The sequence below is a fragment of the Schistocerca gregaria genome, chromosome 2, assembly GCF_023897955.1.
Source record: "Schistocerca gregaria isolate iqSchGreg1 chromosome 2, iqSchGreg1.2, whole genome shotgun sequence".
Lineage (NCBI taxonomy): Eukaryota > Metazoa > Arthropoda > Insecta > Orthoptera > Acrididae > Schistocerca > Schistocerca gregaria.
The window spans coordinates 1030622032-1030644300 of record NC_064921.1 but is presented as its reverse complement, the minus strand read 5'-3'; the positions used below and the strand labels follow the sequence as shown (position 1 = coordinate 1030644300).

Genomic DNA, 22269 nt, shown 5'->3' with positions numbered 1-22269 from the left:
TATACACAGCTTCTTTCAGACAGCACTTCATTATAAACAACTGCATCACCTGCATAAAGTTTGACGTTACTATTAATGGTGTCCACAATGTCAATAATATGCAACATAAACAAGAAGCCTCCCAACACACTTCTCTGGGACATGCCCAAATTTACTACTACATCTGACAATGACTCACCTGCCAAGATAACATGCTACATCCTCCCTACCAAAAATTCCTCAAACCAGTCGCAAATTTCGCTTCATATCGCAAATGATAAAACTTTTTACAATAAACATAGGTGTGGTACTAAGTCAAACGCTTTTTGGAGATCAAGAAATACTGCAACTACCTGACCTCCTTGATTCAAATCCTTCAGTATGTTATGTGAGTTGGGTTTCACATGATTGATGTTTCCATAATCTATATTTGATGGCATGGAGGAGATCATTCTGTTCAAGATATCTCATTATGTTTGAGCTCAGAATACTTTCTAAGATTCTACAACAAGTTGGTGGCAAGGATATTGTAAATTAGTCTTGTGGATCACTTCTGCTACCCTTCTTGCGGATGCTTGTGGCCTCTCCCTTCTTGTAACTGCTAGGCATGGTTTTTTGCTTGAGGGATCTATGATAGATTATAGTTAGAAGAGGAGTTAATTCAGCTGCAAATTCAGTATAGAATCTGATAGGGATTTCTTCAGGCCATGGAGCTTTGTTCAATTTTAACAATTTCAGCTGTTTCTCACTTCCACTGATGCTAATGCTGATTTCACTATCTTTTCAGTGGTAAGAGGATTACATTGGGCAATTGTAATGGGTTTTTCTAAGCAAAGGAACATAATTAGGAGTTTAGCACTTTAGCTTTTGCTTTCCTGCCCTCAGTTTCAATTCCTCTCTCATTCACTAGGGACTGGACACTACGTTTGGTGCCACTAACATTCTTTACACATGACCAGAATTTGTTTGGGTTTTGTGAAAGATTATTTGACAATATTCTGCTGCTGTAGTCATTGAATGTTTTGTGCATTGCTGTCTTTCAGCATTTATTCAGCATCTCTTTATCTATAATCCTTATATAATGCTTTGTTTTCCACCTATTATGCAGTAGCCCCTGTTTCAACATTATAACGGAAAGACAGTTTGCTAATTATGTAAAGATGATACATGAAGTTGCAGATAGGCACATTATCTTTTGGCCACAGCCTTTGTTAAAAAAAGGAAACACACACATACTCATTCACACAAGCAAGCACACCTTACGAACACATGACGACCATCTCCAGCAGCTGAGTCCGAAAGCTAATGTGTAAGTGTCTTTTAGTTGTGCTTATCTACATCTTAATGTATCAGCTTTAGGGTAAGAAGCAATCTGTCTTTTCCTCGCATTGTTAATATTCTTAACCGGAGTTTCCATTGAAACTTCCTGTCAGATTAAAACTGTGTGCCCGACCGAGACTCGAACTCGGGACCTTGCCTTTCTCGGGCGAGTGCTACCGAAGCACGACTCACGTCCGGTACTCACAGCTTTACTTCTGCCAGTATCCGTCTCCTACCTTCCAAACTTCACAGAAGCTCTTCTGCGAACCTTGCAGAACTACCGGACGTGAGTCGTGCTTCGGTAGCACTCGCCCGCGTGAGGCAAAGGTCCCGAGTTCGAGTCTCGGTCGGGCACACAGTTTTAATCTGCCAGGAAGTTTCATATCAGCGCACACTCCACTGCAGAGTGAAAATCTCATTCTGGAAACATTCCCCAGGCTGTGGCTAAGCCATGTCTCCGCAGTATCCTTTCTTTCAGGAGTGCTAATTCTGCAAGGTTTGCAGAAGAGCTTCTGTAAAGTTTGGAAGGTAGGAGACGGATACTGGCAGAAGTAAAGCTGTGAGTACCAGACGTGAGTCGTGCTTCGGTAGCACTCGCCCGCGAAAGGCAAAGGTCCCGAGTTCGAGTCTCGGTCAGGCACACAGTTTTAATCTGCCAGGAAGTTTCATATCAGCGCACACTCCGCTGCAGAGTGAAAATCTCATTCTGGAGTTTCCATTGTTTGTAGTCTCTGCTTCTTTAGAAGTTTCTTTACAATGACTGTATACCATGGAGGGTCCCTCCCATTATGAACTATTCTACTGGGTACATATCTGTCCAGTGCATGGTCAACTATTCTTTTAAACCTGACACATAGTTCTTTTATGTGGTCCTGTCCTATGCTGAAAGTTTCAAGTTCGGCACTGAGCTCTAACACTACTGATTTTTGATCTAGTTTACTGAAAATATATATCTTTCTGCTTGTTTTAGTTGTCCTAGGTACTTCAGAATCATTGTTTGCCACAACCACATCATGGTGACTGATACCAGTTTCAATGTGGACATCTTCAAAGAGGTCAGGTCTGTTTGTTGCTATCCAATCCAATATATTTCCATCATGAGTGGGGTTCTGAACTATTTGTTTGGGTAGTTTTCAGAGAAGGCATTTAATAATGTTTCACAGGATGTCTTGTCACACCCACACCAACAAAACTGTAACTTTCCCAGTTGATTGTTGGATAGTTAAATCATTAGGTCAACTTAATGACTCAATTTTGATATACTACCTATTATAGTACCACCATTATCCAGTCTGCTTGCAACTTACAATATTCTCACTAAATAAATAAAACTTTTTCTGTCTCATGATTTAACCTCTTATTATTGTCCCCTTGCACAAACCAAACCCAGTGATGTCTATTACAGCCTCATTTATTTATTACTTTTACATGTCCATTTCTTATCATATTGTGCTCACTCTTGTAAACTGACATGATTATCACAAAGATTTTAGTAAGAGTGTCAGATTTTTAGGTACACTGTGCACACTAGTGCCACCCTATATTGTTGCTGTTGTTGTTGTGGTCTTCAGTCCTGAGACTGGTTTGAAGCAGCTCTCCATGCTACTCTATCCTGTGCAAGCTTCTTCATCTCCCAGTGCCTACTGCAACCTACATCCTTCTGAGTCTGCTTAGTGTATTCATCTCTTGGTCTCCTTCTACGATTTTTACCCTCCACGCTGCCCTCCAATACTAAATTGGTAATCCCTTGATGCATCAGAACATGTCCTACCAACCGATCCCTTCTTCTGGTCAAGTTGTGCCACAAACTTCTCTTCTCCCCAATCCTATTCAATACTTCATCATTAGTTATGTGATCTACCCATCTAATCTTCAGCATTCTTCTGTAGCACCACATTTCAAAAGCTTCTATTCTCTTCTTGTCCAAACTATTTATCGTCCATGTTTCACTTCCATACATGGCTACACTCCATACAAATACTTTCAGAAATGACTTCTTGACACTTAAATCTATACTCGATGTTAACAAATTTCTCTTCTTGAGAAACGCTTTCCTTGCCATTGCATCTACATTTTATATCCTCTCTACTTCGACCATCATCAGTTATTTTGCTCCCCAAATAGCAAAATTCCTTTACTACTTTAAGTGTCTCATTTCCTAATCTAATTCCCTCAGCATCACCCGACTTAATTCGACTACATTCCATTATCCTCGTTTTGCTTTTGTTGATGTTCATCTTATATCCTCCTTTCAAGACACAGTCCATTCCGTTCAACTGCTCTTCCAAGTCCTTTGCTGTCTGTGACAGAATTACAATGTCATCGGCAAACCTCAAAGTTTTTATTTCTTCTCCATGGATTTTAATACCTACTCCGAATTTTTCTTTTGTTTCCTTCACTGCTTGCTCAATATACAGATTGAATAACATCGGGGAGAGGCTGCAACCCTGTCTCACTCCCTTCCCAACCCTATATTATGTTGCTGAAAATTCCCTAGAGTATGATGCCGTAACAGCCATGCTTATTTATAGCATTTGTATCATTAGTTTCTCTTCTCTCAATATTATGTTTTCCAAACCTAGATTTTATCCAGAAAAAAAAAAGTGCTCAGCCCTTGTCATCAATGCAGCTGTATGAGTCTTTGCTCTTATGTCTGTTCTTTTCTTCCTTTATTCATGTAATCATTTTCCCTCTTATCTTCTCATATTTTTATCTGTCCATTAGCTCTCCACCCCTTTGCTTTATTCCTTTGGCTTTTTCTTAGTGTTTTTGTCTTCTAATATACTTTAATTGTTGTTTTTCCTTTCCCTCCTTTGCTTGTATTCATGTTCATTTTCATAGATGTGTGAAAGAACTTCTTCCATTTCTAGCAGCAGTTTATCATAAGTTTTTGGAATAAAAATGTGCAGGGCATTTCCAGTTTGAAGAAGACTGTCCGAGAGATATCTGTTGTAGAATTATGGAACACATTTTATGCTTTGATGCTTTAATTTTATTGTTTAACAAAATTCTCCACTGTAGTGATCAGTAAGAGTTCAATAAACAGCTCTGTTCATCCATCCAGTTAGTAGTAGGTAATGACAGCCACATTTGAACCATGGTCCTCAGCTGATCAAGGAGTGTTACAGGACTGTTAATGTTCACAATATGGTGGATAATGCTAAAGCTCTCAGGCTTTTTATAGACATTGATCTTATATATAGAAAAATTACCATGCCAGAAAATTGTATCAAAATGTACAAAGATCTGCAGAGGATTAGCTCTTGCTCAGAGGCTGGCACTTGATCCTCAACACAAATGAGTATAATACATTGCTCATCTATTGAGGCATAGCATAATGTGTGTGTGTGTGTGTGTGTGTGTGTGTGTGTGGGTGGGTGGGTGTGGTGATAAACTGGAATAATCACGCAAACTAGTTGCCTTATGAAACCCTCATTCAACCAATTTCTATTACTTTTTTGTCAGTCTATAACCCATACTAGGTCTTACTTAATATAAAAGATACAAATAAGAAAGCCGCATTTCACCATGGGTTTGTTCAGGAAGTATAAGAATGTCTTGGAGACACTTAACTACCTTGAGTGGCAAGCATTACAAGAGAGATAGTGTGTACCATCGAGAGGCTTGCTAGTGGAATTCTGGGTGAATACATACTGACCTTATCATCTTCCCAGCACACAAATATTCCACCACTGTGTGATGAACTGGAGTTAGTACCTGGCAGAGGGTCCCTGCCCATTGTCTGACAGTTCCACCTACCAGCTCTGCCAGAAGTCCAACATAACCTCCACACCCTGCCAAAATCCTTACGCCCTTCCCAGAACTTCTCCCCTGAATCCATCGCCCTACTCATCCCAACAACAACCCACACACCCACCTTCTACATGCTCCCCAGAAACCACAAGCCTAACAATCCTGGGCACCCGATTGTGGCTGGTTACAGTGCCCCCACCGAAAGAATATCGAGCCTTGTTCATCAACATATCCAACCAACTGTCCTGCCACAATAGAGATACTAACCACTTCCTGCACTGGCTCTCCACTATCACCACAACCTTACCTCCCAGTTCCCTAATTGACCTCCCTGTACACCAGTATCCTCAAGCCCAAGGCCTTACCATGAGTGAACATTACCTCTCCCAATGTCTTGCTGTTTCCAAACCCACCATTTCATTCCTTGTACACCTTGTTCCTTGTACATCCAAACCCATAACTACTTCATCTTTTTAGAGAAGGTATACAAACAAATTCGTGGCACAGCCATGGGCACCCTAATGGCACCCTCCCTTGCCAACCTCTTCACAAGCCACCTAAAGGAAACATTCCTAGCTTCCCAAAACCCCAAACCCTTCGTATGGTCCAAGTTTATTGATGACATCTTTATAATCTGGACTGAAGGCCAGGACACCTTATCTCCCCCCCCCCCCCCCCCCCAATCTCAACACCTCTCTCTCATCCACTTCACCTGGTCCTCCTCCACCCATCATGCCACCTTCATAAATGTCAATCTCCTCCTTTCAGATGGCTCCGTTCGCACATTGTTCCACATCAAACTCACCAATCACCAATAGTATCTACACTCTGACAGTCCCATCACTTTCACACCAAAAAATCTTTCCCATACAGCCTGGCCACCTGTGGTAGATGCATCTGCAGCAATGAGAACTCCCTTGCCCAGTATGCTGAAGGCCTCAAAAAGGCTTCCACAGACAGACAGTACTCTCCAGACCTACTTCACAAACAGATCCTGTGTCATGGCCTCACGTACACCTGATCCTTACATTCATTCCAAGAACCAAGCACAAAGAAGCATCCCTTGACCCTCAATGGAATGACTGAACCACATCCTTCATTGGGGCTTTGATTATCTATTATCATGCTCTGAAATGCGGGATATCATACCAAAGATACTTCCAACCCTATCCGATGTGATGTTCTGCTACCTACCTATTCTCCGCAATATCCTAGTCCACCCCTATGCCATTCCCACCCCCAATCTCCTACCACAAGGATTATAATCCTGTGGAAGACCTCCCAAAACCACCCACTCAGCAACACCTACTCCAGTCCCAACAAAGGCTTATCCTATCCCATCAGAGACTGGGCTACCTGTGAAAGCTGCCATGTTATATGCAAGCCCTGCTGCAACCACTGCACAGCATTTTACATTGGAATGACAACCAACCAGCTGTCAACTAGTGGCACAACATACAGCAGAGTACAACGCAATGGATGCTTCACAACCCAGCATGATCTGGATCCTCTGCATCACCAGCAGCTTTCCTGAGCTGTGCAGATGGTTGCTAGCCTTGCAGCACATCCTTCACTCCCGTAATCTTACCGACCAAAAGGTAAGGTAACTCGCCTCCCCCCCAAATTTGTGTGTGTGTGTGTGTGTGTGTGTGTGTGTGTGTGTGTGTGTGTGTGTGGTGTGTGTGTGTGTGCATGTTTTTCCTATAGCTAGAAAAAAGAACTACTTTCTGAAAGCTAGCCAAACTCCATAAGTTTTGTTTGCCTCTCTATCAAGGATGCAGCACTTCTACATCTACATCTACATCTACATTTATACTCCGCAAGCCACCCAACTGTGTGTGGCGGTGTGGCAGAGGGCACCTTACGTGCCACTGTCATTACCTCCCTTTTCTGTTCCAGTCGCGTATGGTTCGCGAGAAGAATGACCGTCTGAAAGCCTCCGTTTGCGCTTGAATCTCTCTCATTTCACATTCGTGATCTCCTTGGGAGGTATAAGTAGGGGGAAGCAATATGTTCGATACCTCATCCAGAAACACACCCTCTCTAAACCTGGTGAGCAGGCTACACCACGATGCAGAGCGCCTCTCTTGCACAGTCTGCCACTTGAGTTTGCTAAACATCTCCGTAATGCTATCACGGTTACCAAATAACCCTGTGACACAACGCGCCGCTCTTCTTTGGATCTTCTCTATGTCCTCCTTCAACCCGATCTGGTACGGATCCCACACTGATGAGCAATACTCAAGTATAGGTCAAACGAGTGTTTTGTAAGCCACCTCCTTAGATGATGGACTACATTTTCTAAGGATTGTCCCAATGAATTTCAACCTGGTACCCGCCTTACCAACAATTAATTTTATTTGATCATTCCACTTCAAATCGTTCTGCACACATACTCCCAGATATTTTACAGAAGTAACTGCTACCAGTGTTTGTTCCACTATCATATAATCATACAATAAAGGATCCTTCTTTCTATGTATTCGCAATACATTACATTTGTCTATGTGAAGGGTCAGTTGCCACTCCCCGCACCAAGTGCCTATCCACTGCAGATCTTCCTGCATTTCACTACAATTTTCTAATGCTGCACCTTCTCTGTATACTACAGCATCATCCGCGAAAAGCCGCATGGAACTTCCGACACTATCTACTAGGTCATTTATATATACTGTGAAAAGCAATGGTCCCATAACACTCCCCTGTGGCACGCCAGAGGTTACTTTAATGTCTGTAGACATCTCTCCATTAATAACAACATGCTGTGTTCTGTTTGCTAAAAACTCTTCAATCCAGCCACACAGTTGGTCTGATATTCCGTGGGCTCTTACTTTATCAGGCAACAGTGCGGAACTGTATCGAACGCCTTCCGGAAGTCAAGGAAAATAGCATCTACCTGGGAACCTGTATCTAATATTTTCTGGGTCTCGAACAAATAAAATGAGTTGTGTCTCACACGATTGCTTTTTCCAGAAGCCATGTTGATTCCTACAGAGTAGATTCTGGGTTTCCAAAAACGACATGATACTCGAGCGAAAAACATGTTCTAAAATTCTACAACAGATCGATGTCAGAAATATAGGCCTATGGATTGGCGCATCTGACCGACGACCCTTCTTGAAGACTGCGACTACCTGTGCTCTTTTCCAATCATTTGGAACCTTCCGTTCCTCTAGAGACTTGCGGTACACGTCTGTTAGAAGGGGGGCAAGTTCTTTCGCGTACTCTGTGTAGAATCGAATTGATATTCCATCAGGTCCAGTGGACTTTCCTCTGTTGAGAGATTCCAGTTGCTTTTCTATTCCTTGGACACTTATTTCGATGTCAGCAATTTTTTCTTTTGTGTGAGAATTTAGAGAAGGAACTGAAGTGTGGTCTTCCTCTGTGAAACAGCTTTGGAAAAAGATGTTTAGTATTTCAGCTTTATGCGTGTCATCCTCTGTTTCAATGGCATCATCATCCCGGAGTATCTGGATATGCTGTTTCGAGCCACTTACTGATTTAATGTAAGACCAGAACTTCCTAGGATTTTCTGTCAAGTCGGTACATAGAATTTTACTTTCGAATTCACTGAATGCTTCACGCATAGCCCTCCTTACGCTAACTTTGACATCGTTTATGTTCTGTTTGTCTGAGAGGTTTTGGCTGCATTTACACTTGCAGTGAAGCTCTCTTTGCTTTCGCAGTAGTTTCCTAACTTTGTTGTTGAACCACAGTGGGTTTTTCCCGTCCCTCACTGCAACGGCCTTATGATCACAGATTCCCTGTTCTGCACTTACAGAGTCGAAAAGTTCGGGTCTGTTTGTTATCAGTAGGTCCAAGATGTTATCTCCATGAGTCGGTTCTCTGTTTAATTGCTCGAGGTAATTTTCGGATAGTACACTCAGTATAATGTCACTCGATGCTCTGTCCCTACCATCCGTCCTAAACATCTGAGTATCCCAGTCTATATCTGGTAAATTGTAATCTCCACCTAAGACTATAATATGCTGAGAAAATTTATGAGAAATATATTCCAAATTTTCTCTCAGTTGTTCTGCCACTAATGCTGCTTAGTCGGGAGGTCGGTAAAAGGAGCCAATTATTAACATAGCTCTGTTGTTGAGTGTAACCTCCACCCATAATATTTCACAGGAACTATCCATTTCTACTTCACTACAGGATAAACTACTACTAACAGCGACAAACACGCCACCACTGGTTGCATGCAATCTATCCATTCTAAACAACGTCTGTACCTTTGTAAAAATTTCGGCTGAATTTATCTTTGGCTTCAGCCAGCTTTCTGTACCTATAACGATTTCAGCTTCAGTGCTTTCTATCAGCACATGAAGTTATGGTACTTTACCAATGCAGCTTCGACAGTTTACAATTACAATACCGATTGCTGCTTGGTCCCCGCATCTCCTGACTTTGCACCGCACCCTTTGAGGCTGTTGCCCTTTCTGTACTAGCCCGAGGCCATGTAACCTAAAAAAAACGCCCAGTCCACGCCACACAACCCCTGCTACCCGTGTAGCTGCTTGTTGCGTTTAGTGGACTCCTGACATATCCAGCGGAACCCAAAACCCCACCACCCTATGGTGCAAGTCGAGGAATCTGCAGCCCACACGCTCGCAGAACCGTCTCAGCCTCTGATTCAGCCCTCCACTTGGCTCTGTACCAAAGGTCCGCAGTCAGTCCTGTCGATGATGCTGCAGATGGTGAGCTCTGCTTTCATCCTGCTAGCGAGACTGGCAGCCTTCACCAAATCAGATAGCCGCCGGAAGCCAGAGAGGATTTCCTCCAATCCATAGCGACACACATCTTTGGTGCCGACATGAGTGACCACCTACAGAGGGGTGCACCATGTACCCTTCATGGCATCCGAAAGGACCCTTTCCACATCTGAAATGACTCCCCCCCCCCTTTCCACATTTGGAATGACTCCCCCTGGTATGCACACGGAGTGCACATTGGTTTTCTTCCCCTCTCTTGCTGCCATATCCCTAAGGGGACCCATTATGCGCCTGACATTGAAGTTCCCAATTACCAGTAAGCCCACCCTCTGCGACTGCCCGGATCTTGCAGACTGAGGGGCAACCTCTGGAATAGGACAAGCAGCCATGTCACGCCGAAGATCAGTATCAACCGGAGACAGAGCCTGAAACCGATTCGTCAGACAAACTGGAGAGGCCTTCCGTTCAGCCCTCCGGAATGTCTTTCGCCCCCTGCCACACCTCGAGATGACCCCCCACCATACCACAGGTGAGGAATCAGCTTCAATGTGGGCAGTATCCCGGGCAGCCACAGTCGTAGTCCGATCGGGGGATGCATGGGACGGGCTGGCCGTCCCCGACAAACCCCCATCCGGCTCCCTCACAGTGATGCCCACTGGCAACAGCCTCAAGCTGTGTGACCAAAGCTAACACTGCCTGAAGCTGGGAGTGAAGGGATGCCAACTCAGCCTGCATCTGAACCCAGTAGTTGCAGTCCCTATCCATGCTAAAAACTGTTGTGCAAAGAACATCTGAATTAATCTACAGAGAGCACAAACAAATCGACACACAATTTAAACGGTTATTAAAATACAAGGCTGCCTAGTAAATGCAGTAATGCTGCTACTTGCGCACTGCTGACACACTGCTTGGCAGCGGAAGGAGACTACGCGATTTTACACTATTTAGGTACTAAAACGCGATGCTACAACTCTCAAATACTATAATATGCCTGAAATTTATGAATTAAACAATGCAAGTACCAAAAATATGCAAATAAATTAAAAATTAAACTATGCAACAAATGAGTGAGCTAGGAGTATACGACTTTCTGCTGGCAGCTGCTTATCCAACGGCGGCAGGGAGCTCACTTTTGGTGAATTGTTTCCTTTATTCCCAAATACCAGAACTTTCCACACATTATTACATTTAGAGAAAAGTTAGGCAGCGTACCTCATGAAACCACTGTGACAAGACAACCAGGGAAATTCAAGTTCTTACATAGTCTTTTGGACAATCAGGGAAGTGAGGAAATGACAGTGGTGCTAAAGAGTACCGTCCATTACACATTATAAAGTGGCATAGCAATTTCCAACTCCTCCCTCACTCCATATGTAAGAATCTGAGTGATTTATCTTCCTTCTTATTTCCTACCCCTTTCCCCGCTCTACCTATTCTAATTTTTTCTTTGTTCTGTCTCTTCTTTATATACTGAAAAATGGATTTTTTTATACTAAAAATCTTACAATTTATCTACCTAAGTGTGGTGTGTTCATACTAACATTGTGCTAATACTTAATGATTTAGGAACACAAACAGCTGCTTCTGTACTGCATTTTAGTTTTGTTAACTTTGTGTTTATACTGAGATTTTGTAATTTGAATTTCCTTTATTATCATTAACTGAGTGATATATATAGTAAAAGGAACACTTCATATCACAGATGCACTTAATTAAAGTATGCTTACTTGGAAGGGTGAAGCTAGCACCACTAGCTAATGTGTTGGTTGCACTGGAACTAGAGCAGTTGCTGATGTCACTACCAGCTGCTACAGTCACAACACTGCAATGAGAATGCTGCTGCTGTCCAGAACTAAGATGCTGTTCACTTTTGCTAAGCTCTGTCCCTGCTAGCAAGCAGGCTGTTCCTGCAGCTGCATTCCCTGGTCCAGGCCAGCTTCCACGACTAGCACTTGACTTTACTAACTTTGGATCACGGGGTGGTAACTGCAGTAAACTACGTTTCAGGCTCCCTCCACCAGCACCACCAACAACACTGGCACCACTGCCACACCCTGTCTCATTGTCACCTCCACCACAGCTGTCTTCTGCACTTCCTGACGAGCGACGTGCAAGTAATGATCTGATGGGGATTCCTGGTGTCGCAGCATGAGGTCCGCCACCACGATCCCGAGCAAAAGTCAGTACATCCATGAGCCACCGAGCACCCTTCCATGCAAGATTCAACTGTCCTTGGTACTCCTGCAGTTGTGCCAATCTGTCTTTAGCTGCTGCTACCTCTGATGATGAGAATGCCTATGAAAACATAAGGAAAAGTCACAATCTGGGTCTAAACTATTTTAAATATTATGCTGCTGTAGGCTGTGAAACAATTATTCTGTACAAACTGATATAAATAGGCTCAGATTAATTTTCTTAGTTCCATTGGGTTACAAAAAGCACCATATATCCATATACAGACTGCAATCAGTACATGAGGCAAAATTAATTATCAGAAAACCATGAAAAGTCTGCTAATATCAGCCATAACGTGTACAGAAAATACTGAACTACCTACATATAAGATCTTACACTCAACATAAAAGACAGCTCACTTCATTTCTGAATTGTGTAACCTTGTATTGCAAATATACAGAGTTAATATTAATAGATAACAAATACCAATGAGTTCATAAGAAAGAACTATGTCTCATCAATAATGGCTTGTAAAGCACTGTGTGAGTCAGTACTATCCACTTAACAGCATGCAGAAAATCATCACTACATAATTGTTTTGAGCTGACTGGTAATTTTATGCTACTTAATTCTGCTATGTTAAACGATAGTTGAAAATGTGATGCTTGTATTCTCCTTTGAATAATGGCATAATTTGTGAGAAATAATGCCTGTGATGACAGTCTCTGACTTGAACAACAGAAGCTCGTTACACTTTAAAGGAATATTTATATTCATGTATTATATCTGTGACATCATCAGGAAAAAATTATATTAACATTTTCCCTTTCTCTGTTGTATCAGCAGTATAGTCATCAGGTTTGTATCACTAAATCTTAATATGTTTCTAGCTACTCTCAAAAGGGACCTCTGGTTTAAACAGTCAACACACATCATTCTCTTTTTTTTATGTTCATTGATGAATGAGGAAGGAAGATTAGGATTTAACATCACACTGACAATTGCATCATTAGAGCAAAGTACATTCTTATATTGGACAGGGAAGAGGAAGAAACAAGTGGGGCAGTACTGTAGTGAGACACTGCATTTACATTCTACAGGACAGTAATTCAGATCCCCGTCTGGTATTTCAGACACTGATTTCCTGTCGTTTTCCTAAATCACCTAATGTAAATGTTGGGACATTTCCTTTGAAAATAATAAGGCTGATAGCTTTCTCTGTTCTTCCCCACAAGTTTGTGCTCTGTCCCTTATAACCTCATAACTGGCAGGATGTTAAACCTTTGTCTTCTGCCTTAATTGATTTAGAAAAATAATGGAACACGTACATCTGGATGGCCAGACAGGGAATTAAACCCACGTCTTTTAAAGTGTGTTCAGTAATGAGGTTATGTAAACTATATACTTACACGTCACTAGTTAACTATTCTTTAATTTACAGATAAAGCACCACAGGCCACTTATTACTTCATGTATTGACTAGTTCTGCTCATCGAATAGAAGAATTCTGACATCCATTGCCCTGGTGGCAACACATTAAAGGTTGAAAGTACCATTCAGCACCAGCATCAATACCACTTTGTGTTGGCTAGCAGATGAGTGAAACTCGTCAATACATCAAATAATACTGAACTGTACCAGTTAATCTGTTGTTGTGTGAAATGTAGATAATTCCTGTGTTTGCTGTCTGTTCATCATCATCATTACAATTAACAAACATTTAAACAGATATATAATTTCACTACAAAAGAAGAAATAAGAATTCAGATACTTTCAGCAGTAAAGTTAAAAACTCACCACATAGCTAGGTTTATGTGCCTGTCTTTAACTCAACACCTCAAGTGTTCAGTGAGTTATTACCCTTACTGTTTAAATTGTTTATGTTCCACAACAGACACAAAAGAAAAATGGGTGGAGCACTCCAGGCTGCTATATTCAAGCAGACTGAAGCAATAAATGTCATGCATCACAAAAATTCAACAGGTAACTAAACCAGTACAGACCAGCCACTGTCTAAAATCTTAAGTAAGTATTGTCACTGATAACAAAATAAAAACAAACCTATTAATACTAGAAGAATGAAGCAATTACATGCATTTTAAAGAATAACTGCAGATGATCATGATACAAACATATAAATGTGTAACATATGACTTTGAATCCTGATTATGCAATTCAGTGATTGAGATCTACAGTAAAATCCTCTTTTTACACTTTTCAGTGTCCTGACCCAAAAAAGTATAAAATGCAGGAACGTAAGTACAGGAAAGCACAGAAAACACAACAAGCAAAAATGAATAAAATACTATTACTGTCATTCTCTTTATATTGTTCAAAATATAAAGCTAAAACAATTTAAATTTTATCTATTTAAAAAAATCTAAAATAATTAATTGTTTTTGTGTTTTTCTAACAGTAATTAGCTCTACTTGTCTCTATACAGTATACAAAGCATTCATCACAATGGCAGTGGCCAAGTGCTGATCGTGTCCAGTAAACTAAATAAAACAGAAACAAAAGTCTTTCATGAAATGACACTAATAAGATATTTGTGTTCTGATGTGAGACTTATTATTGATAATCATTACAAAACTTATGGTAAATAAAACTTGAAACACTAAAGCTGGCAATCTGTGTAAACAGAGAATACCAGGCATGAAACTACAACTTGCTGCCAAGAAGGTCACTCAGCTCAAGGACATCCTGGGTGAGAAAGAGGGTGGAAATTGTCATCATGAAATGAAGCATCTTGAGGAGGAATTTTTACATCTCAAATCATGTCATACCATCATAGGCTGTGTGCCTAGTACAGATTAGCATATATCATGTGGAAGTAACAACAAATCATGAAAACCCATTATAGTGACAGTCACCTTCAAATCAGTGTTTGTATGAATGACTGCAAAATTAAATTAAAGCTGTTGTAATACAACACAATGAGCAGAAGGAAGGTTGCTGCTATTAGTCACTATCATCTGTTCATGATAATCATTAAGACAGGGACTCAACATGCTTTCCCATCCTTTCGAATGCTGTGAACTTATAATACAGGCAGCTGTAACCAAACAAGCTGACAATGTTAGATAATCAATAATTCTGCATATAGTCTGCTTTTTCTGCTTTGCAGAAATTTGTGTAACAATCAATGTTAATGGTCATGATAGTGTCAAAGAAAACTTAAAATACTGGAAATGTTGTAGAATGGAATTGTTAATGATGGGAAAACTCTGAATTGAGAGAATAAGTCTTCTATTGGGACCAACAAAAAGAATGTAAAAAGCGGGAAAACATAACATGCATACATGTAAATACAAGGTTTTACTGTGTTTGTTTTTCACTCAGCTGTAGTTTTTTTTATTAGTTCTTACTACAGTATGGCTTACATTTGAAATAAAAATATAACTGTCAATAAAAATGTAACATACCTCACGGTGAGTGTGGTGGGCTAATACCGTATCTAGCTCAAGTATACAAGACAGCCGAGAGTAGCGGGAGATAACCTCTCTCTGATATGTGCCAAGATGCACCATTTCAAAGACTTGAACAGGTAAAGATATCAAGTCACCTCGCTGCAGTAAGGTATCTCTCTGTCCTGGTACAGCACATGCTGTTTCTGCAGGTGGTACTATTATTAGGAAAGATACTTCTGAACTCAGGTCAACAACCTCAGTGTCATACAATCTGTAAATTAAGAAACAATTTTCATTAAAATTAACAGCTATGACTGGCATGGTACATTACTGTATCTACAAGGAACAAAATAACTATCATTTCTTTCTTTCTGTGAGTATCTACCAACAGAATTTCAAATAAGTCAAAATTTTATTGAGGCTAGTATCCTAAACTTATCATTTCAGTGCCTTTTGCTCACTTGGGTTTTTTTGTGTAGTATTAATGTTCCTTCAAATACTAAATAAATATTACAGCAAAAGTATAAAAATGGCCATCTTTCAAAACACATGGTTTACATATTTTAGGAATGACTTTCCTTTTGTGATTCTACTAGCTGATAAAATGCTACTCTTTAAAGCCAAGGTCTTCATAGCAGCAGCAAAATCACATAGGTGCTGACTAACAATTAGTTTTGCATCCAGTCACAATGTAAATTATTTTCAGCCTAAACTGATGATATGGATCAGTTACTTTCCCCATGATGTCTTCTTGAATTGCCTTTTTGTCTTTGTTTGCCATGATAGTTTAGCAGTTATAATAGTGTCAAATAACAGTTCACTTAGCTGGCTGCACCAGTCATGAGCAATGTTCATATTCCCAGAATTGTGAATAAAATCTTCTGCACTGGCTGTTAAAATACTTTTATTAAAAGTCATTTCCAGTTTCACAGTCATCAGAAGAAGCAATGATGGAAATAAAAGAAAGGTTCAGGAGTAGAATTAAAATTCATGGTAAAATGATATCAACGATAAGATTCACAGATGACATTTCTATCCTCAGTGAAACTGAAGAAGAATTACAATATCTGCTGAATGGAATGAACAGTCTACTGAGAACAAAATATGGATTGAGAGTAAACTGAAGTAAGATGAAAGTAATTAGAAGTAGTGGAAATGATAACAGTGAGAAACTTAACATTAGGACTAATTGTCATGAAGTAGATGAAGTTCAGGAATTATGCTACCTAGGGAGTAAAATAATCCATGTCAGACAGACAAGGAGAACATCAAAAGCAGACTAGCATAGGCAAAAAGGGCATTCCTAGCCACAAGAATGGAAGTCCACTAGCATCAAATATAGATCTTAATTTAAGGAAGAAATTTCAGAGAATGTGCATTTGGAGCACAGCATTGTATGGTAATGAAACATGAACTGTAAGAAAACCAGAATGGAAGAGAATTGAAGTATTTGAGATGTGTGCTTCAGACGAATGTTGAAAATTAGGTGGACTGATATGGTATGGAATGACGAGGTTTTGTGCAGAATCAGAGAGGAAAGGAATGGAAAACACTGACAAAAGAAGGGGCAGAGTAGTAGGACATCTGTTAAGACATCAGGGAATAACTTCCATGGCACTAGAGAGAACTGTAGAGGGTAAAAACCATAGAGGAAGACAGAGACTGGAATACATCCCACAAATAACTGCAAGTTTGGTTGTAAACTTCTGTAGTCCAGCATGTTGTTGTTGTTGTTGTTGTTGTTGTTGTGGTCTTCACTCCTGAGACTGGTTTGATGCAGCTCTCCATGCTACTCTATCCTGTGCAATCTTCTTCATCTTCCAGTACCTACTGCAAGCTACATCCTTCTGAATCTGCTTAGTGTATTCATTTCTTGGTCTCCCTCTACAATTTTTACTCTCCACCCTGCCCTCCAATACTAAATTGGTGATCCTTTGATACCTCAGGATATGACCTACCATCATATCATTTCAATTTCTAGAGATGAATGAACACCTGAAGTTTTCATAAGGGAAGATAAATAGGTACATTAATTTGTTGAGCGCATCCAATTAAAATTCAGTACTACAGTAGTACAAATCACATATAATTAGACTAACAGTTGCATTCACAAAGGTGTTTAACAGGTGATTTTTCCCACTTCCATATGTATCTAAAACAGGAAGAACCCCTAAAATATGGTACAATGTTAAATATCCACTGCCCTGCACTTCACAGTGGTTTGCAAAGATGGTACATAGATGTAGAATTGTGGACTGCAGCTCCAGTGTTGGATTTCTTCTGTTTATGAATGATTACAGATATTGGACAAATTTAGAGCTGTTGTGTTATGATTACAACAGCCCGCTATAGCCTGCACAAATGTGAAGCACAGATTTTTGGTCGAATTAATGGAGTACTTGGAAAGAAAGATAACATTGCTCTTGTCATCCCTGTTGAGTACATTTACAGAACTGATATTTGAGGTGTGCAATAATTCTATTGCTTCTGTCATAAAAATCACGTGAATAATGTAAGAGAGATGATAGCAAATATAAAGACAAACAGACAGTAATGTTTTTCTTTCTGAATTTGAGAATGGACAAGGACAGCTAATACAGGTGTGAAGCACTCTCCATCATATACTCTGCAGTCACTTGTGGAGTACACAAAGATGTGATATAAAAGGAGTAGCATCCTGTGGGAAATTCTGTACATCAAAGTGTGTTCAAATGAAGACGTGACCATATCATCATATTATTGTACTACGAGCTTTATTCAATAAGTAGCACAACCCTTTTTTTTCTGAAAGCAGGTTGGTTTTATTCTGAATTCCAATACACTGTATTATTACCCACTCTTTTGACTACAAAACTCTATTTTTCAACATAGGCCCGTTCAATGCGATGGCCTTAAGCCAACTTACTGGGAGGGCCCACATGCTTACGTGGTGCCACTCTACTTGTTGACGCCAGAGCCAATGTCTCGCTGTATCAATAACCTACCCATCAACCATGTACTGGTTTCTGCAGAGTGCATCCTACATTGGGTCCAACAGATGGAAATCAGAAGGTGAGAGACCAGAAGTGTAGGGTGGATGAGGAAGAACAGTCCAATAAAGTTTTGTGAGCTCCTATATGGACAGCCATTTTGTTTCTGGTTCATAGTGATGAAGCCATATTTCATCAGTGACAATGTACAACATAAAACTGTCATGATCAGCCTAGTAATGTGCAGGCAACTCCACACAGATGATTCCGCATTGCTTTTGTGTCAGTACTACCAACGGAGATGTCCAGATTGTGGCAAGGTGTTTTACTGTGATCCCCTGATCAACTCAAATGAGAGTGCCCACATGTTCCAAGATTGCAGAAGTCACAGTTGTGTGCAGTTGGCCAGCACGCAGGAGATCGGACAGATTTGCACGACCTGGTTGCGACAATTACAAGTACCTCTCCCGATGACTCACTGTGCTCATGTTCACTGCTGAATCTCCGTAGACATTCTGAAAGTATCTATGAATATCTGCAATGCTCTGGTTTTCTGCCAAAAGAAAATTAATGAAAGCCCTCTGCTTGGAACGCACCTCTGTTATAAGCACCATTTGAAGGCTACATGTAGCGCCATCACCTATCGGAACTTCATGAAACTACAGGGGGTAAAGTGGGGATATTCCTTGATGTCCCATGACAAAGTCTGCATTTTTTCAACTGAAACTGGCCAAGAAAAAAAATGTGTTGCATAACTTATTGAATGCCCCATGTATAAAGAACGTCCAAGATCACATTGTGCAGCACCAGCAAAACAAAAGCTTACATGTGATTATAGTAACTGAATCTCGTTTACCTGATGTAAAAACAGAGTAACTCAGGCAAAGATGATGACAGAATATTAATTTTTTATCCGTCCAAATTTAATTGGTTACTTTCATTCCATGATGTCATTCAGGATTATTTTTCAGGGTAAATCCCAAGCTAAGCTCAAGTTTGCAAGTGTAAAAACATGTAACATGAATTATTTGTGATATGAACTCAAGAACATCCTGTACAGGCCACTTTATGGTAGTATGGATACAAACTACTCCAGTATATTTATTCCCTAATAAAATTTATATGTCTCTTTTTCAAACCAATAGCTCACTTTATTGAATCAAAATAAAAATAATCTTATCAAAGATTTAAAGTCACTTACTACAATCCACATAGGTTTTCATTATTCAGAAAAACACATTTTCAATAACTTGCCAGCAGCCATAAAAACGCATAAAAAGGCCACATTAAGAGGAGCCTAAGGTATTTATTTGCCACAAACTCTTTCAACTCCATTGAAGAGTTTCTTAACAGTATCAACTGATACATATATGTTAGTAATAATGCAAGTGTTACACACAATCTGACTTCTGTACAAATTCACTGCAAGGATGTGATCATTGTAAATAAAAGTTGTAAAATGAAATTTTTATTTGATGATGCATGGTTCCAACAGTCCTTGTATCACATGGAACTTAGTGTACTGAACATTTACATGGTTTGTGACAAGCTTGCTGCCACCTCCACATTCAAGAGGACCATTTCGCTTGTGATCTAAGGAGGGTAAATTAACATATTTGTTTTCTTTGTACATATTTATTTGTATTCCTATTTTCTGACATGTTCTGCATCCTGGAGGATCTCCTCACTATGGTACAATTCGAACAAAAAGTACATCTAATTTAAATGAGTCAACAGTGAAGTCTTGTAGCTGACATTTCTTTCTTTTTTGTGCATACTCACATTACAGGAAAACTGCACATCATCTGTGCAGTGGATATCTATCAGCCAAATTCTTTCATTTCTATCAGCCAGAAAACTGGTCATGTTACATCATGTCTCCACCACTACCACAATGTCAACTACAGTAATTAATAATAAAAATATATTATTTAATTTTGTGAAAAATTATGTTCAGTTACTGCAATAATATATGAGTTATTAATATTCTTTCCTATGTGTAAGTGAGTTTGTCTCATTGATCCAATCAAAGCAAGAGTAGTGTTAATGTCCCTTATCCTTTTCTCATCCCCGAACCACCATTACCTCTTTTACTTTTAAAAAAAAAATCTGCAGGACTGTACAAAACCTACAACCTAATATCAGTTCAGTGCTAACAGGAGTTTAAGTTTATAAAAATGGAAACTGTTAGAAAAACATAGACAAGATATTGATGTCTATAGCTCATGTTCATTATATTAACACTCGTACGGGATGTACATTCAACAGCTATCTCTAACAACACTGATTTGTGCCTGCGTGTTATGGTTGAGTCATAGTTATCAAACCTTTCTTACATAGTCTACTCATTGTCCAACAGTTCTTCTATTGGTCAGTGACTGTGTTCCTTGCACTAGTGTTTACATTTCATTATTTACTTCAGGTTTTCAAGTTCATTATTTATCACTGTGGATCTGTGGAACAACCCCAGGTCTTGTTATCATTAAAATTAATACAGATATCTAAATACAAATGTAGTTTTTCATAACATTTTTAATATATATATATATAAAAATAACTGACTGATCAATGAGCAGCACTGGTACTTCTTTTGGTGTTTAAATACAGTGTGTCTTTTCAGACCATTCAGAAATATTATGTGTAGAATAAGCAGACAAAAATTCCTCTTCCATTTTTTTGTTTGGCCAACAGTTTGGTCAATAACTGACCACAGTAGAAGTGACCTGTGGAAACTGCTTGTTGCTGGAATGGGCAGCTTTGTATGGATATCAGAACAAACAGCCACATGGGAGACTTCCCGGTTCATGTTGACAATATGTGACAGATACATCCTAGGAGATATATGTCACATCTGCTTGATAACATTTAGCAAGCAGCTCTGCTGTCCAAGCCCAGAAGAAATACAGTATTTGCAAAGTTATGATCCTCTTTCACTTGATTCACTATCAAAACTTTTCATGAACTGGGTGACCAATGTGCTTCATTTGATGAAGCAGGTCCATAAATCCACACTACTATAATAAATGCAAAAGTATCTATGTCTGTTACATTGTGACAACTAAAACCAGTTTTGATGAAATTTGGTGTGGAGATTAAACCCTGAGAAACAACATAGCCTACTTTAGAAAGTTGTGTCATCTTTCTGAGTATTATTGATATTTTTAAATAAGGTTTATGTGAGTGGGATGTAGACAATGCTTGTGTGGATGTCAATGACTCCGAGTGTTTATAGGTTACCCTGTGACAGTGTGAATCCAATGTTTACTCGTGTATGCAGTTTCTACAATTTTTGAACAAATTACTACACCACCTGGTGAAGCTGTCCAGTTTTTATGATGGAATATTGTGGAGATAAAATAATAACATTAGATGTTAAGCCCGAGAACCATATTTAAAACTATTATCTCAGGAGAGCCTTAAGAATAATTTTATTAATATTATTTATTTTGTGATAAGCTTTACAAAGGTAAGTCTGATTTAGCCCATAGTTCTCAGAGAGCTCCAGGTACAATAGTTATTCGAACTCAATGAACCTCAGAGTAATTTTAGAATGACCAGAACTTGGATGCAGGCTGTCATGTGGCCTTAACAGCGGGGCTGCCATTAGAGCAGTCACAGCCCATCACATTTTAGATGTTGAGCATCCCGATACAGTTTCCGAGACACATGATGACTTACAACAATGGCATCATTTAAATGCTGTACAACACACTGTGAGATACTTTGCCTTAACATGCAGAATATAGAGGCTTTTACTAATGCTGTATTTATTATGGTCCATTAACTAACTATACCAGTGACTGACTGGTCATGTTAGGAAGATTCATCATATGAAAAGATAAAAGAAACATTTTCATTATGTAGCTGTATACTGTCATTACTTACATTTTTATGTGCACATAAACAAATCTCCACCATTGAAAATTATATATCTACACCACTATA

At 39.6% G+C, this 22269-nt stretch overlaps 1 protein-coding gene across 12 annotated transcripts in view; it reads right to left on the bottom strand.

Annotated features, from left to right (window-relative positions):
* The window catches only part of LOC126335549 (ankyrin repeat and fibronectin type-III domain-containing protein 1), a 643576-nt gene that overhangs the window by 33983 nt on the left and 587324 nt on the right, over positions 1 to 22269 (bottom strand). For all 12 annotated transcript variants that reach the window (XM_049998941.1, XM_049998944.1, XM_049998940.1 and 9 more), the window contains 2 exons: positions 15371 to 15626; positions 11498 to 12065 (listed from right to left, as the gene is read on the bottom strand). In XM_049998941.1, coding sequence (XP_049854898.1) covers positions 11498 to 12065; positions 15371 to 15626 — 824 coding nt within the window. The remainder of the gene's footprint in view (positions 1 to 11497; positions 12066 to 15370; positions 15627 to 22269) is intronic.